This window comes from Mirounga leonina, unplaced genomic scaffold (genome assembly GCF_011800145.1).
Source record: "Mirounga leonina isolate KUSES-001 unplaced genomic scaffold, KU_Mleo_1.0 Mir_173, whole genome shotgun sequence".
Lineage (NCBI taxonomy): Eukaryota > Metazoa > Chordata > Mammalia > Carnivora > Phocidae > Mirounga > Mirounga leonina.
Genome location: NW_023270447.1, coordinates 2,628,199 through 2,645,639, shown reverse-complemented (window position 1 = coordinate 2,645,639; position 17,441 = coordinate 2,628,199). Strand labels below are relative to the sequence as shown.

The 17,441-nt window shown below is 54.9% G+C and overlaps 1 protein-coding gene across 1 annotated transcript in view; it reads left to right on the top strand.

The window, feature by feature from the left end:
* SLC6A17 (solute carrier family 6 member 17) overlaps positions 1–13,799 on the top strand; it is a 29,673-nt gene extending 15,874 nt beyond the window's left edge. The window contains exons 6-11 of the mRNA XM_035020126.1: positions 8,165–8,406; positions 8,677–8,869; positions 10,363–10,555; positions 11,064–11,223; positions 12,835–12,997; positions 13,431–13,799. Of these exons, the coding sequence (XP_034876017.1) occupies positions 8,165–8,406; positions 8,677–8,869; positions 10,363–10,555; positions 11,064–11,223; positions 12,835–12,997; positions 13,431–13,799 (1,320 nt within the window). The remainder of the gene's footprint in view (positions 1–8,164; positions 8,407–8,676; positions 8,870–10,362; positions 10,556–11,063; positions 11,224–12,834; positions 12,998–13,430) is intronic.
* The last annotated feature ends 3,642 nt before the right edge of the window (positions 13,800–17,441 follow it).

The window sequence follows — 17,441 nt, the reverse complement described above, 5'->3', positions numbered from 1 at the left end:
CCAGGCTGGAGAACCACCGAATCAGAGCAGGGAGGACCATCCAGGGAAGGGGTGTGGAGATAGGGGATTTGAGGGATGACAGACTGTGCGTTCCAGGAACCCTAGAACTCTGTGGGTTCCCAACTCAGCACGACAAGGAAGTGTGGAGCCTGGGGCAGGGCAGTGGACATCTCCGGTGTGGACAGTAGGGGAGGAAGGGGAGGAATACACACACGCGTAGATATGTTTGTTGGGGGTGTGTGTCACTGATAGATGCATGAAATATCACTGGAAGGGCACGCAAGCAGCAGAGATCATGGTCACGTCTAGTGAAGAGGAATCGAGTGTTTGGATCGAGTGGGGGAAAGGAGGCCTTACTGTGCCTTTGTGTGTCCTTTGAGTTTTAAGTCCGGGGTCATTGGTTAAGATGAAAGCCGCACAGTCTTCGGGGGTAGGGGCTACCCGGCAGAACCTGAGCTGCGAGCAGCTTTGGCATCAGCTTCTCTCTTCGCCACCCCTGGGGTCTTCACCAGGGAGCCCGACCAGCCCCCGGGTCAGGGCGCGTGTTAACCCTTAGAGAAGTGGGGTCCTGGGAGGCCTGGAAGGCCCAGGGGCAGAGCTCCTTGACCCCCACGAGTAGAGGAGGGCTTCTGGGCAGGACGACCAGGGCAGGCCAGCCTTGTTGCCAGAGGGTGGGCTCTGGGGCCAGACAGGCTGGTTCGGATCCCAGCTCATCTCTCCGTGGTCCGGGGGCAAGATGCCTGGGGAACTCACTCCGTTTTCCTCAGCTGCGAGATGGGGTGAACCCTGGTAGCTCCCCGACAGCCTTGTCAGGACACCATGGAGGGCTGCTCCTGGCGTGCGGAGAGCGCATGGTGAGCCGTAGTGATTATTATTCTCTCCCTCGTGAAGGTGACACTGTTCTTGGGCAGTGGGAACCCGGCGCTCCAGTGCCATCTGGTGTCTCGCGGCCCTGGCTGGCTCGCACACCGGCAGGTGCCCGGCAGGGCTGAGAAGCAAGGGCGTGGGCTCCGGTCATGCACCGGGTCAGGCCAGGAGCTCAGGAGCTGCTCGTGGATTCTGAAAGCATCTTCGTGCCGCTGAGTCAAATGCGTGAAAACACCTTGTTCTCCGTGTGAGGAAGTGACTCAGCCAATGTGCCAAGGAGGTGGCAGGAAGCCCTTGCTGTGTTTCAGGGTATCTCCCCCCCAACCCCTAAGGGGGGTGCGCGTCTTGTCTTTGGTGGGGAGAGCCCGTTTCCCACCTCTCCTCTTGCAGTCACACCCTGACGTTTGCAAAGGACATTGGGCTTCCTGAGGTCTGGCCATGGGTTCATCTTCTGTAGACACTATGATCAGGACCTTGTTAGAATCATGTACCCCGGAAATCCTGATAGATCCCCTTTGTTTGCTTTTAATTTTTAAAAAGATTTTATTTATTTATTTGAGAGAGAGAGAGCACGAGCAGGGGATAGAGGGAGAAGCAGACTCCCTGCTGAGCAGGAAGCCTGATGCAGGACTTGATCCCAGGACCCTGAGATCATGACCCGAGCTAAAGGCACATAACCAACTGAGCCACCCAGGTGCCCCGAGGACCTTGTTGGAATTATGTACCAGCACCCCAGAAATCCTGATAGAGCCCCTTTAAATTCAAGGAACAACAGGCATTGAATCCTAAAGGTGCCTGACTCACTTTACCCGCAGCTGAACATAGAGATCTGGTCATCTCCATCAGCACGGGAGTCCCTCCAAGCCCCACTGGGGAGGGTGCCCAGGGGCTGCTCACACAGGGCACTTTTCTCCTCAAAGGTTAAGTTTTGGCAGTGTCAGATTCTTTTTGGGGGCCTCATTAATATCACATTTGGATCCACCAATTTTCTTCGAAATAATCTAGGGATGGAGCATGGGGGTACAGAGGAGACCGGTTGGCCCTATGTTGGGAGCTGTTGAAAATGAGTGTTGGGTACATGGGGGTTTATTATACTATCTTCTCCATTTTTGTACATTTTATAGTAAATGTTCCATAATTTTTAAAAATGAAGAAAGAATAGCAAATACAGTCTTAACATATAAATAATTTTTACTCCCATTCCAAATCATCACATATAAGACATTCCTACCCTGTCCTTTGAGAGTCTGTCCTCCAAGTTATAGGGTGAGCTCCAATGATGCAGTTTGGGATGATGGCGGCCTCCCTAGGGTGGCTGCCAACATTTGTGGAACTTGGCCCTGAACAGTGGCTGGGCCTAGGAATTTACCCATGTCTTATTTTTAGATTTAGGGAATGATGAAAATCCTAACAATGACATGTTTGGGTCTCACAGATGATTCAGACCCTTTAGTAAAAACTTTAGTAATGACTGATATAGATGAAAAATGAAAAATCACCAGAAGAAGATGAAGAAGAGGAGGAGTGGGGGAGGGGGAGGGGGAAGGGAGAGGTAGAAAAGCCAGAGGAAAGGAAAAGAAGCCAGCATTAAAATAGCCATGCTTTAGAAAGTAGAAGTTTAAAACCATAAGGATCTTCTTGTCCTAGAAGCCTGCATCCTAGCACAAAAAGGCCAGGACAATTTCACAGTGCCTGGTCTGGTCCTTCCCGCTCAGCTCACCTTCAGGAAGCAGCCTTGTCTGTCTCTCTTGCCCCCAACTCTTTTCCTTGCCTTCCGTGTACCAGACATTGCATTCAAAGATGAACAGGAGATGGGCTCCGCCCCTAAGAAACACAAAGTGTTGAAAAGAAGGCAGACGTATAACTCTGATATGCAGGGGTTGACCAGAGCTGGGAGAGCCCAAGGACCATGACAAGCTCTGCCAGAGGCATCAGGAAAGGCTTCAGAGAGGAGGTGATATTTGTGCCGGGTTTTGAGAAATAAATAGTTTTGCCAGAATGTGGGTAGGAGGAAGGGAATTCCAGGCAGAGGGAACAGCCTGGGCAAAGGCCAGAGGTAAGATACCGCAGTGTTTTTCAAGAGTAAGTTCACTGCATTTGGAGATAGGGACAAAAAGTGGGAAAATATTTTCCAGCACACAGTGGAGAATGATCAGGGATTTTTCCATGTGCAAGGGAGATGACCAGGGCTGTGTCCATCTCAATTTACCCTCTCTTACAAAATCTTGTGTTCTTCCTGCTTGGAACTCACCAGACCACCCAGAGCCCAGCCATTAGGTCTACGTTTCTAGCCCAAGGGAGGTGCCTAGGTTCCAGCTGATTGGTGAAACTGGCATGACTGACATTTGTGAGCATCAGTGAATACCTGCATGCCTTCCAGGCACAAGTAATCCCTCCACGCATTTCCAGAACTTTCTGGGAGAGTCATTTAGGAACCCATCCAGAAGAGGGGAGATACAGAAGGCCTTTCCCAGTGGGACAATGATTACTTTGTTCTCCTTTTTAAAATAATCTTCAAATTTCTGTATAGGCCTCTGTTTCCTTACTCAAGATGCCAAAATCCAAATAGCCCCGAAAAACAAAAGTTGTTTTTTCTTTCTCCTTGAACTCATTTGGCGGCAAAATGACCTGAACAGATGTGAGGCTATTTTTAGTCTCTATTGATTCACTTGGTGTGAATATTCATATTCATATTCTGCTGCAAAAATACTGATGTGTTTGATTACGGGGTGCTGCCCCAGACCCTGCTGGGGGTGTTATGTAATTATGTGGCATATTCACTACATTACCTTTCTAAAAGAGAGTTAGGCACAAGAGCCCAAATTCCACAACCAGTCTGGCCTCAGGGCTTTTAGATAAGGAAATGTGGGCCTGTCATTCTACTTTCGTAAAGAGGCCATTTTGAGCACAGTGCACCCTCAACAGTGTGGGCTAACCCTACCCCATTTCCCTGGCGTCTCACTCTCCATACTTCACTGTGACTGTTTTCAACCTCTTCCACCTGTCTGCAAGTCCCGACTTCACCCCTAACAGATGATTTGGCCTCCTGCTTTACGGGTTTAACAGGAGCCACCGAGACAGAAACTCCCTTGCAGATAAGGAACATCCCAACCCGCCTGCACTTGCCTGCCCCATCCCGTTCTTTTTATTTTTTTATTTTTTTATTTTTTAAAGATTTTATTTATTTATTTGACAGAGAGAGACACAGCGAGAGAGGGAACACAAGCGGGGGGAGTGGGAGAGGGAGAAGCAGGCTCCCCGCCGAGCAGGGAGCCCGATGCGGGACTCGATCCCAGGACCCTGGGATCATGACCTGAGCCGAAGGCAGTCGCTTAACCAACTGAGCCACCCAGGCGCCCTGCCCCATCCCATTCTTTTGTCCTGGTCCCTCCGTGAGCAGCTCCAGGGTCTCTGATGGGAGACAGCTCCCGCCCCTCTAGACCGCCTGCCCTCCATCTGCTTTTACCTATCATCAAGTCACTGCATTAAAGACAAAAACGAGACAACAAATCAATAGTTTTCATAGCCTTTGCCTGAACCTGCCGTCTTTCTCCTGTTCCAAGGCGAGCTTCTCCAAGGAGTTGATTATCCACTTCACCTTCATTTCTTCCCCTCTGCTTCTCAGCTCTCCTGGCTCCTACCTGACTCGGGCCCCATCGCTTCCCAAATGCTCCGAGCCACCCGGGACCGGCTCACCCTAGTGTATTTTTCCGGGTCGCACGGGGCCCTCCTCCTCCCAGGCCCGCTTGCTTCCTGTGACCTCCGATCCAGCCCTCTCTTGCTCTTCCTCCCATCTGGGCTGCTCACCTCCTCTCCCTCCCTTGTGAGACCCCCTCGCCTGGGCCCCTGGCTCGCCTCTTGTCAGCGCTCCACAGTTAGGGCCTCAGTTCCTTCCGGCACACCTGCTCCTCACAAGTTACATCTCCGGCTCAGCCTCTTCTCTGGACTCTAGACCCACTTGTCTGCCTGCCCACTTGACCTCTCCTCTTAGATAGTGTAAAGACACATTAAATTCAGCATTTCTGCAGCGAATGCCTTGATCTGCCCTGTTCCAACCCCATCAAGACCTGCCCCTTTTCCTCGGACTCCATCTGCACCCCGCCAGGTAGGCGGGCCAGAAGTGTGGCTGTTGCCTTGACACCTGACTCTTCAGCATCCCCCCATCTCCAGTCCGTGGCTAAGGTCGGCTTGGTTGCTACCCTCCTCCTCTACATCTCTTAGCGGTTTCCCAGATTAGGTGCTTTCTTAGGACCTTTGGTCTGACTCCTCTGCCTCCCAGCCTCACCTTTTCCTCTCCTGCCTTGTCCTTGCTGCTTCTGGCAGCCTGGGCTCTTCCCTTAACTTTCACCTGCCCCCCTCTGTCCTGCCTCACCTCTGGGCCTCTGCACACACTGTTCCCTCTGCGGGAATGCTCTTCCTGCTCTTAGCCTTGCTTTTGTATCTCTCAGATGTCAGTTCAAGGATCCCTTCCTCCTGGGGAGGCCTTCTGTGGCATCCTGCCTGGCTCAAGTCCCCCCGCTACAGGCTCTCGGAGCGTTGGGTGCCTGGCCTGCACAGCCCCTGTCCTAATTGCCACTCAGCATCTGTTTGCGGGGTCATTTCACAATGGCCACCTCTCCAATTAGAATGTCAACTCCCCAGGAGCTGGGACCTTGCCTGTTCTTGCCCTCTATGGCTCCCCATCACCTAGCACTGGGCCTGGCCCACATAGGTGCTCTGTGTTGGATGGATGAGTCATAGTCACAGGGAGGCCACACATTACCACTGAGGATGTAGAGAGTGGGGGGGGGGAGGGGGGAAATGAAGGGGGGTCATGTCTTCTGAGGGAAGTCGGGGGCTGTTAGCTCCTGAATGTCTGCGTTCTGGGCTTTCTTGGTGGACCAGAGCTGACTTTATTTTGTGCAAGGTAGGGGACCTTAATCTCCCCCAGAGCACACATACTTTCGGGCCAGGGCTCCATTTGCATACTGACCCTGAAGGCTCTGCTCCCATTGTCCTCCCCTTCCTCCTCAGCCTGCAGTGCCTCCTCTGGCCCCCAAGCTTGCCCACACCTTCTCCGATGGTGGAGTGACGCCAGGTGTTCCCATGTGCCTAGGGAGCTGCTGAGGTGATGGACGGCTGGGCCTCTGTCCTGGGGGCTAGGGCTGTAACATAGCTTCAAGTCCGATGCCTCAGTGTGCCCATGAGGAAGGACTGAGCCACGGGCACACAGCGAGGGGCGGCTGGGCCAGGACCAGCTAGGGCTGGTGCCTGCAGGGACGGCAAACTCTCTAGCGCCTCCTTGTCTCCCTGGTCTGTCACTTGGGTCGACCTCAGCAGCAGAGGTCCAGGGGGCAATGCTCTGAGGAGTAGAGGCGTCAGGAGACGGTGCTAGGACGTTGTCGTGGGCTGCATCAGATCATCTGTACTTGAGTAACTTCTCTGCCCCAACAACCAACTCCGTCACTTGGAGCAAGGAATTTCCACCTTGGGGTCTCAGTTCGCTCTTTCGAAATGTGAATAATAATTCCTGCCCCTCACCAAAAAAAAAAACCAAAAACCTGTCCCGTCTAGGTCAGAGGCATTTTGGCAGGATTAATTTTGCTACTTATGTGCCGGGTATTACTTGTTGCTGCCACATCTGATCCTCACAAGCACCATGGGAGGGACACTGTATTATTATTCCCATTTTTCAGATGGGAAAACTGAGCCTCATAAAACAGGCACTATCACTACTGGGTATTTACCCCAAAGATACAAATGTAGGGATCCGAAGGGGTACATGCACCCCGACATTTATAGCAGCAATGTCCACAATAGCCGAACTGTGGAAAGAGCCAAGATGTCCATCGATAGATGAATGGATAAAGAAGAAGTGGTATATATATACAATGGAATATTATGCAGCGATCAAAAGGAATGAGAGCTTGCCATTTGCAACGACGTGGATGGAACTGGGGGGTGTTATGCTGAGCGAAATAAGTCAATCAGAGAAAGACATGTATCATATGACCTCACTGATATGAGGAATTCTTAATCGCAGGAAACAAACTGGGGTTGCTGGAGTGGTGGGGGGTGGCAAGGATGGGGTGGCTGGGTGATGGACACTGGGGAGGGTATGTGCTCTGGTAAGGGCTATGAATTGTGCAAGACTGTTGAATCTCAGATCTGTACCTCTGAAACAAATAATGCAATATATGCTAAGAAAAAAAAAAAGAAGATAGCAGGAGGGGAAGAATGAAGGGGGGAAAATCAGAGGGGGAGAGGAACCATGAGAGACGATGGACTCTGAAAAACAAACTGAGGGTTCTAGAGGGGAGGGGGGTGGGAGGACGGGTTAGCCTGGTGTTGGGTATTAAAGAGGGCACGTTCTGCATGGAATACTGGGTGTTATGCACAAACAATGAATCATGGAACACTACATCAAAAACTAATGATGTAATGTATGGTGATTAACATAACAATAAAAAATAAATAAAACAGGCACTGTCATTTTCCTAAGCCTTCTCAGCTATTTAAAGATGGGAGTCAGGTTTAGACCTGGGTCTGTCCAATTCAACAGCCCCGTGCTGTGTCCAAGCCACGGTCCCTTGAGGAGCAAACAGTAAAAGGAAAATGGATACGAAAAGCACTTTGGGAATTGCCCCCTGCCCTCTACATGCTGGTGTAGCTCAGGGTTCTGTCAGGTCTGAGGGCACATGGAGGGTCAGGCAGGGGTTTCCCCTCTCCAGGAAGTGTCTGGGTTCTGTGTTTTAAGTTGGGTGGGTGGGAGGGGGGAAGGGTCCTTCTGTGATCTGGAGTATGTCGATGTGTATGAATGAACATTGGTCCTTTTTTTTTTTTTCTGGGGAAAGGGAGATCAGGTGGGCAGGAGGGAGAAGTTGGTGTCCTTTCTCATGGTTTGAAGTGGAGGAGGTTATCAGGGAAATATCGGTGTTCTTAGTTCTCTGGTACTGTTGTGCAGGCTGTACACTGCACAACTCTAGGAGGCACCATTCAAGTGAATGGCACTCCCTGGAGTTGTGCGCCATGCCTCATACCTAATGGCCCTGAAGCTATTCCTCAGTATAGTAGCTCCAAGGTAAGCAAAGGTGGCAGTTAAAATTGACTGAGAAGTTACTGAGTAAGCACATAGCATTTATTTGATCTTAAGCCTCACAATCATCCTCTGAAGCCGATACTCTCGTTCCCCATGTTCTGCACGTGGGGACTAGGGGGGACGCCCAAGTTCACACAGCCCCAGCTTTCCCACTCTGCCATGCGGAAAGGGGTGTCGTGGGAAACCATCATCTGTGTGTCTCTGGTCCTCCCCCCACAGCTGGACAAGATGCTGGACCCCCAGGTGTGGCGGGAGGCGGCCACCCAGGTCTTCTTCGCCCTGGGGCTGGGCTTCGGGGGTGTCATCGCCTTCTCCAGCTACAACAAGCAAGACAACAACTGCCACTTCGACGCTGCGCTGGTGTCCTTCATTAACTTCTTCACCTCGGTGCTGGCCACCCTCGTGGTGTTTGCCGTGCTGGGCTTCAAGGCCAACATCATGAACGAGAAGTGTGTGGTCGAGTAGGTGGCGTCTCTCCTCCTGTCCGTCTTGCCCAGGCGGGGGGTGACCTAGAGTCCCAGAGTCCCTGTCCCCCCCGACCCCCGGGGGTGGTGGAGCTCTCTCTGTTCCCGGCCCCTGGATCCCAGGCTCAGTGTCAGAGATGTCTCTGTCAATGGCCCATGGCGGGCAGGTGGAAGAGGGGGGGTGTCCTGCCTGGGTGTCTGGGAGGCGCCTCCAGGACCATGCCCACGCCTGCCTCTGTACCTGGCCCTCTCTGCTTTGTGCTGCAGGAATGCCGAGAAAATCCTGGGGTACCTCCACACCAACGTCCTGAGCCGGGACCTCATCCCTCCCCACGTCAACTTCTCGCACCTGACTGCCAAGGACTACACGGAGATGTACAAAGTCATCAGGGCCGTGAAGGAGGACCGCTTCGCATCCCTGGGCCTTGACCCCTGCCTTCTGGAGGACGAGCTGGACAAGGTGTGGGACAGGCTGCCCTTTCCGGGGTGGGCAGGAAGGCAGACGTGGGAGCGTGGGACCCAGAGACGGGCCTTGGGTGGCTGGGGCTCGCATACAGGCCTCAGAAGGCCACCAGGGACGCATTCACTTGCTTGAGAAACAGGGACCTGCTATGTATCCAGGGAGGGAGAGAAGAAAGGGATCAGCCAAACCCCTGCCTGGAGGTAGGTTGTCTGGACGAGGAGATAAGGCAGACGCGCCTATTACAGAAATCACAGGAATTCTACAGAACGACTTTCAGATTCATTGAATGGGTTTCTGTGTGTGTGTGTGTGGGGGGGGGGTCGCTGCCATTTGTAAGGCCCTTGCGACTGTGCTTTGTACGTAGCTCACAGAAAATAAGCATTTTCGTTAGTGTTTGCCTCTGCTGTCTACCCCCTTTGGCCCTCAGGACAGTGCTATGAATTGAGCATTAATATTGTCCCCTGCTCTAGAGCTGTGTAGCCGGTAAGTTGGGAGTGTTCCCGAGGCCTCACAGCTAGTAAGGGGAGCCAGCGTTCTGATCTTCATGCTCTGAGTCACCCCTTGCTGCTTCTGTTCCCTCCTCCCACTGTCCGCCCTGCAGCTCCCACTGCCACGATGACTTCGCCCCTGGGGTAGAGCACGGGGATACTGCACCCTCATTAATGCTCAGGCCCAGGGGTGGACACCATGCTTCTAGTCCCATTTGCACAGCTGGAAGTTTTCAGAGTGACTGTTCTGTTAGAGGAGGTAACAGGAGAGAGACATGCCCACAGGGTCTTGGGACCCAAACGGTGCCAAGGCTTCCATGGGGCAGAGCCAGCTCCCTTGATCCCAGGCCAACCCTGCCCTTCTTCAGCGGAGAAGTGATGTCAGTGGGCAGCGTGTGGTCACTTGCCCCATGTGCAGGGGCCCAAGCATTAACACAGTGGCTCTCTCTTGGCTACCCATCAGAGTCACCTGGGAACTTAATAAAACCCAGATACCCAGCTCTACCCCCAGACCAATCAAATCACTGTCTCCAGGGTGAGACCCAGGCATTGGTATTTTAAAGGCTCCAATGTGGTTCCATTAGGCAGCTGAGGCTGAGCCCACTATATGGAAGTCTGGAGCTCAGGGCTGGGAGCTCCCATAGTTGTGACTGGAGCAATCAGGGAAGACTTCCTAGAGGAGGAAGGTCTCAAGCTGGGTGTCTTTCTAAATGTGAGCATCTTCATCTGAATCACCTGGGGTTGCTGTACAACTCGTAGCTTCCAGATCCCACAGGTGAACTTTTAAATCGGTATCTTACTCCCTGGGGTAGGACGGATTCTGACACTCACCCAAGTTTGAGACCCACCGGTCAAAAGGCAAGAGGATTTTGGTGAGGGCATGGATTCCTGTGAAAGAGAGAAGAGTTATTCTTAAAGCCCCAGGGGCAAAGATAAGGAGGCAAGGGGCTCCCAGGAGTGGTGTGGGCCTCACTGAGCCCTCGCCCTCCACCCCACCCTCAGTCCGTGCAGGGCACAGGGCTGGCCTTCATCGCCTTCACGGAGGCCATGACGCACTTCCCCGCCTCCCCGTTCTGGTCTGTCATGTTCTTCCTGATGCTTATCAACCTGGGCCTGGGCAGTATGATTGGGACCATGGCTGGCATCACCACACCCATCATCGACACCTTCAAGGTGCCCAAGGAGATGTTCACAGGTAACTCCTCCTCGCAGCCACCGCTGGCCTGCTGGGCTGCCCTCAGGGACGACAATCAGGACACTCCTCTGACTTTAGACAGACTCCATACTGAGAAGGCTCCCTGCTGCCCCCACTGGGATGCAGTTGGAGCCCGGCTTCTCTCCCAGAGAAGAGCACTCAAGGGCCAGGAGAAGGCTGTCTGGGTGTCTGGGCCAAACCTGAGCTAGGGGGCGGCCTCTTCCTCGGGTCATTTGCTCCTGTCTCTGAGGGCCTGCTGAATCCTCTTGGGCAGGGGTGTCCTCCCCCATGCTGGCCTGCACCCCGTTCCATCTCTGTCACTCCCGGCCCTGGGCTGCTCCTCTCCTAAAGGAGTGGGAGCTCAGAACCTCAGCATCTGGATCCCTCCCCCCTTGAAGGCCTTCTGGGAGGAAGGGTGGGAAGGGAGGGGCCTGGGTGCCCCCCAAGCCCCCAGGGCCCTGCCTACCCTGCACCTGTGCCCCCACACTGGCCTCCCGGCTCTCTGTAGTGGGCTGCTGTGTCTTTGCATTCTTCGTGGGGCTGTTGTTCGTCCAGCGCTCCGGAAACTACTTTGTCACTATGTTTGATGACTACTCGGCCACCCTGCCGCTTACTGTCATCGTCATCCTTGAGAACATTGCTGTGGCCTGGATCTATGGAACCAAGAAGTAAGAGGGACATGGGGAAGGGGTTGGATGGGAAGAGGGGTCTGTCCTCTTCCGACCCCCTGGAGAGTGCCGCGTTCCCTGGGCTGCTTCTGAGAATGTCAGAGCTGAAAGTGCCCTTAGAGATCATTAGGAAAAAATGAGACTCAGAGAGAGGACATGACTGCCCAAGGCCACGTGGCTGGTGAGAGGCAGAGCCAGGCTGAGCACGTGAGCCTCCTGGGTTCAGGTCCTGGCATTACCCTAAACTGCCTTAAGTTAGCCCCGAACCTGACAACCAACTCTTTAGAGTTCTGTTAACTTTCTTAAGCACTGAGTGAGTATACAGGAGGCCCCCGCTGTCAAGGAGTTCTTGAACTTCAGCAGCCCGAGGCAGTTTTCAGGTGATCGACATAGGGGTGTGCGATGAGATGTGGTTACGGCCCGAAGTGTGGGGCCAGGTGGGGTAAGGGCAGGCAGCGGTAAGGAAGGATTGGGTCTCATGGCCTGAGCCTAGGGCAGAGCCACACTCTCTGTCAGCCCCTAGCCTCGTTCCTCATTTAACAAATCTGTGAGCCTGGGAAGTCCCAGGGCCAGGCCCCTCCCACTCTCTCTGCAAGGCCGGGGGCTCCCTTGATGTCTGGACGGGGTCTTGGAATCAGGCTCTCTCACGGCCCTGCTACAGCCATGTCCTTCTTACAAGAATGTGGGTGGGGACGTGGTGAGACGGGAGAAGCCCCGGGAGCCAGGGCTGGAAGGGGCCCTGACTCTTCTGCAGTCTGGTGAAGCCCCGTGTGCCTTCGCAGAATATTGTTTAAGTGGACAAAATAAAATATATAGGATTATATAGGAAATGAATTAAATTGAAAAATAGCAAAAATACAATTTAAAATCTGATACAGTAATATATGTGCAGTTTTTTATGAATGTGTGTTATTTTTTACTACATTAAGTCAGAAGATCTTGACTTCATAATGGTAATTGTGAAATAGTGAGGAATATAAATGATGTTTGTAGGTAGGCTCAGTTGTAATGTGAGAGGGAGATATCTGTCATTTAATCAATTGGTGATGAAGTCTCAGGTACTGCTAATACCCCTGTGGTTGCTTGCATTTACAACAGAAAGAAACGCAAGATTTCAGTTAGGTGTTATTCAAGTAGAGATGATTTTTTTCTTATGACATTCATATACACAGCCTGCAGCTATGGTCATCCCCCCCACAGAGCGGGAGGTTAGAAACCCCCAAGTCAGGGCCCCTGGACACTAGGGACGTGCACGTCACCTCGTTTCCAGCAGGGGGGGCCTAGGGCCAGGCCAGTGTGAGTGGGGCTGGGCGCCTGGTGAACGCAGAAGTCCTTGGTGCCGGTCCGCCTGCCCGGCATGTCCCGTGGACTATAACATATCCCTGGGTGGGGTGTGACGTGAGGTATTCAGAGGAAGTTAGCAGGGGACACCAGAGCCTGCCCAGCCAGCTGGGCCACCGAATAATAAACTGGGAGCCCTGAATGTGAAGAATGGAAGAGCCTGGGAGGGAGGGACTGGTGGTCAGTGAAGTCTTCCTGGAGGAGGCAGTTGTGGGGGAATGCTCAGGCGCGGTGGGGATGCCAACGCTGGGCCCTCTGTGCACCTGGCAGGTTCATGCAGGAGCTGACGGAGATGCTGGGCTTCCGGCCCTATCGCTTCTACTTCTACATGTGGAAGTTCGTGTCTCCCCTGTGTATGGCTGTGCTCACCACGGCCAGCATCATCCAGCTGGGGGTCACGCCCCCGGGGTACAGTGCCTGGATCAAGGAGGAGGTGAGGGGGGACCTGAAAGCAACAGGCAATAGAGAGAAATCCTCATAGGGTAGCTGCTGTGTGCCAGGCCCTGCCAGGGCCTCTATTTTTACAACAGCCCAGAGAGAGAGGAGGCATTATCCCCTAGCACACATGGGGAGACTGAGGCTCAGAAAGGTTGACACACTTGCCCAGTTCTAACCCATGTTCTCTCTCCGTGTCTGTGGAGCAGAATCACCCACCCATTTTACAGATGTAGAAACTGAGACCCAGGGGAGCTCAGGCCCTTGACCAAGGGGACCAGTTAACTCAAGTAGCAACCCTGATGGCCTCCATCTCTGCTGGTGCCTGGCCAGGATGGTGGGTCGGGGCGGGGAGAGGGCAGGAAGAGACGGGCCTGGAGGTCCCGGGAGGGTGAGCTTGTCACAGCCCTCACCCGCGTCCCCCCCACTAGGCTGCAGAGCGCTACCTGTACTTTCCCAACTGGGCCATGGCGCTCCTGATCACCCTCATCGTTGTGGCGACCCTGCCCATCCCTGTGGTGTTCATCCTTCGGCACTTCCACCTGCTCTCCGACGGCTCCAACACCCTCTCCGTGTCCTACAAGAAGGGCCGCATGATGAAGGACATCTCCAACCTGGAGGAGAACGACGAGACCCGCTTCATCCTCAGCAAGGTGCCCAGCGAGGCGCCGTCCCCCATGCCCACCCACCGCTCCTACCTGGGGCCCGGCAGCACGTCCCCCCTGGAGACCGGCGGCAACCCCAACGGACGCTATGGGAGCAGCTACCTCCTGGCTGGCACCCCTGAGTCGGAGCTGTGACCACCACCCCGCCCTGCCCACCTCTCCCCCCTCACACCCATCCAGCCCGCTCGTCCCAGCCTGGCCTCTCTTTCTAGGCTAGGCCCTCTGCCCAAGGAGAGGGGGTCTGCCCTGCCTCATCCCCCACCCCAGTCCCAGCCAGCTTCCCCCTACACCTGAGCAGGGGCTGGGAGAGACTCCGCCCCCAGTGCAGGCTCTCAACCCGTCAAACCTGAGATCTTCTCACCAAATCGCAACTAACAAACGGGAACAGTCCAGAAGCCCTGATTCCCAGCACAGGGGAGATGGCGAGTGGCCACTGTAGGGGTCGCTCCCCCCCCCTCCCTGTTTCCTGGCACCTGCAGTTCTTAGGTCCTGGGCATCCCTCTGTGCTGCCAGCTGGTGGTGAGGGCACCGGGTGGGGTAGGATGCGGTGTGGGGCATCCCAGAGGCGGATTGATTTAAGGTTGGGGATGGGACGATTGTGCCGGGACTCAGGGCTCAGACTTGGGATGGAATCTTGTAGAAGTCCCCAAGTTCTGTTTTTCGAGACAGCTGGTGCACTTTGGCTTGAGCGCCAGCCTTGGCAGCGGGAGGGGGGCTAGGCATGGGTGCCCCTCAGCCTGGGGCTCTGGGGGGACATCTCCCACGTCCTTGGCCCTGCCTGGGGCAGCGTGTGTCCCACATCCTGCCTGGGAGAGGATTGCCCGGGGCCCTTCCCCACCCCCACTAGGGCTTTGCCTGCCCTCTCCATCCCCAGCCGGGAGCCCACACTAGTGGCCTGTGCCTCCTTCCTCGAGAGAGGAGGGGACAGTGCACAGAGAGGTTTCCAGAGCACACCTGATGGTTCACAGCACAATTCAGATGGTTTGGAGCGCAATTGTGAAGCACAATCCCTCTCTCACCTGGGGCTCAACTTTCTCGCCAGTGGCAGCTTCTCTCCTGGAATGGGGGGTCTCTGGAGTTCAGGGGCTCGTACCCAGGAAACCTCACACCTGGGGAAAGACGGATAATTTCACTGCCCCTTTGGGCTGCCGCTCACTCTCCTTGTGCGAGCCCAGCCCGTGCGGTGTGCCCGTCGTGTGCAAATAACCTCGGGAACCTTCCCCCAAGATGCCCAGCCCGTGGTGGGGAGGGCACACAGGCAGTGCTGTGGACACTGGAGGCTGCTGGGAGGAAGGGCCGGGCTGGGCACCCCCAGCACCCCCACCCACCCTGACCTGAGGCCTTCCCCGGAAGAGGGCTGCCCTCAGAGTGCAGGCTGGGAGGATCAGAGCCCGGCTGGAGAATCCTGTCTGCAGAGCGATGGATGGACTGGTGCGTGGATGGATGCATGGGTGCGCGGTTGTGGATGGATGGCCGGCAGGCAGGCAGGCAGGCAGGCCGGGCCAGCAGAACTCCATCTGTGAGACCTGTGGTGGGCAGAGCATCAGGCCACAGTGCTAGGCCTGGGCACCTTCGCGGAAGGTCCTGAGTTCCTCTCGTGTTCTCAGCACGGGGAGGGACAGATGAGGCCCGGGGTTCCCTCCTTCATCCCTTAGCCCCTTGCTCCCCCTCCCCCCCACCTTGCCTGGGGGTCCATCCTCCCACCCTGCCATTTTCTTGACTCATTCCTTCCTCCATATCCGCTCCCGTTTCCAGCCCTCCGGCCACACCTGTCCTTTCTGAGTGTGAGGGGAGAAGGAGGCCCACATCTCCCCAAAGACATGAGCCTTTGGGGCACAACATCCCGCCTTAGGCACCCTCACCTAACACCTCCTACCTGGCCCCCTGCCTAATCTCAGCAGATTTAGCAACAGGAAAAGCAATGCCCCAGGAGAGACTCTCTACTATATATACTCTTCTATATATTCTATTTCTATTGTACATTCAATCTGTACATGTGGGTGTAAATGCTGTTAACTGACAAACCCAATATTATACTGTGGCTGGTGGACTATTTTCATCCTCAGTGCTGTACAGATCTATTTTCATTGTATATTTGATATATTTTTAATTTTGTAGCGTGTGGCTGGGCCAGGCCCCAGCCTGCCAGCCTGCACCAGGGCGGCTGAGCCGGGCCATCGGCTTGGTTCCTAGAGGCTGGGTAATGCTTGCAGCCTTCTGCCGTAGGCTAGGCCCTGTCCTGGCTGTGTCTCTGCTGTGTTAGACATAGGGCCTGGAGCTTAGTGTGTGCGCGTGCGCGTGTGTATGTGTGTGGCGTGTGCATGGTGATTTGTGATCCCCAGTGTTCACCGTGTTCCTAAAGACCACCCTGCCCTCCCCCCGCCCCCGGCCGCCATCTTCTCCTCTCAGCTCTGTCAGGCAAGGAAGGCCTCGGGGCAGGGTGCTGTGGGGAAAGGCAGGTGTTTCTTGCTGGTGACTCATTGCCTTCATACCACTGGGCTTGCCAGAAACAGGGAAGGAGAGGCTTTGGAGGGGGGGAAGCCCCTACATTTATTTTCTAGCCAACCTCTTGCTGTTCCACTGGACTCACGGGCTCTTCATCCTGAGGAAAAGCACAGGGTTTCTTAAGATGGTGAGACCCCAGGAGAGCAGCTCACAGCACCTCTGTCCCGCATTTGTCCTTGAGACGGTTCTGAGAGTGTTCTGAAAGGAACAGCTGCTCTTCCCCTGTGCTTCTGACTCATACTCCTCTCCTCACTCCTCAGGGGAGCCGGAAGCGGGGCGAGGCCAGGGGGGAGTCAAGAACAGGTGGGGCATCTGATGAGGTACAATCCAGCCCCAGATTCCCCAGAGGAGCAGAAGGGGGCCGGAGAGGGGCAGGCCCCCACATCCCTGTACAGGGTCCCCATCCCTTACTGGCTTTGGTGCTGTCCATGCAGTGCCCACAAGGGACAGCGGACTCAGGGCAGGGCAGGGCAGGGCGTGCCCGAAAGAGTCCCCTGGTCCCCCGCCCTGCCTGTCCTCCAGGTCCAATCACCAGCTTCTTGCTCAGGGAGCCCTCTCCACTGAGGCAGCATGAAGCCTGAGATCCAGATGGGGATGGACAGGGAGGGCACTCTAGTTGATACCAGCAAGGTTGGCTTTGGCCCTCCAGCAATAAATCTGAGGGGACTTGCACTTTCCTAGTGCCAGGAGAAGAATTCCCGAGTCACCTGCCAGAGGCTGAGGCTGGGGGCCTAGAAGCCGCGTGGTGCCAGGCCCTGAGCAGGCCTGCAGTATTATGGGCAGGGGGCTCCCCTTCTGTTCCTCCTCACAGCTGCATCCCCCCCCCCCCCCCCCAGAGTACTCCCATGGTGGAAAAGAGAAGAGACAACAGGTTGGAACACACCTGACTCCCTGAGCGTCCACTAGGCCCTGAAACTGGGGGCCTGCTGCCCCCTCACTGGAGCCTGATGACTGGGGTTGGGGAAGAAGGGCCCAGGGTCCCTCCTCACCCCGAGCGCTGCTTTGTACAGACCCAAGCACACACAGCAGGTATCCCTTTTGGTTCTGATGCAAGTTCAGAACAATTCAATCCATGTGCCCCATGACTGGCCAGAGCCCTGGGTCAAGACCACTCAGCCCAGGGGAGGGGACGAGGCATTGTCACTCCCAGATCCCCTCCTTCCTCTCTTCACCCGCTGCCCATGGTGTACAATAAAGTGTCTGTTCTTACCTAACCCCTCTTGCCTTTCTGATCTGCCCCAGGCTCAGGGAGAGGGGATGGGGAAGCCAGAG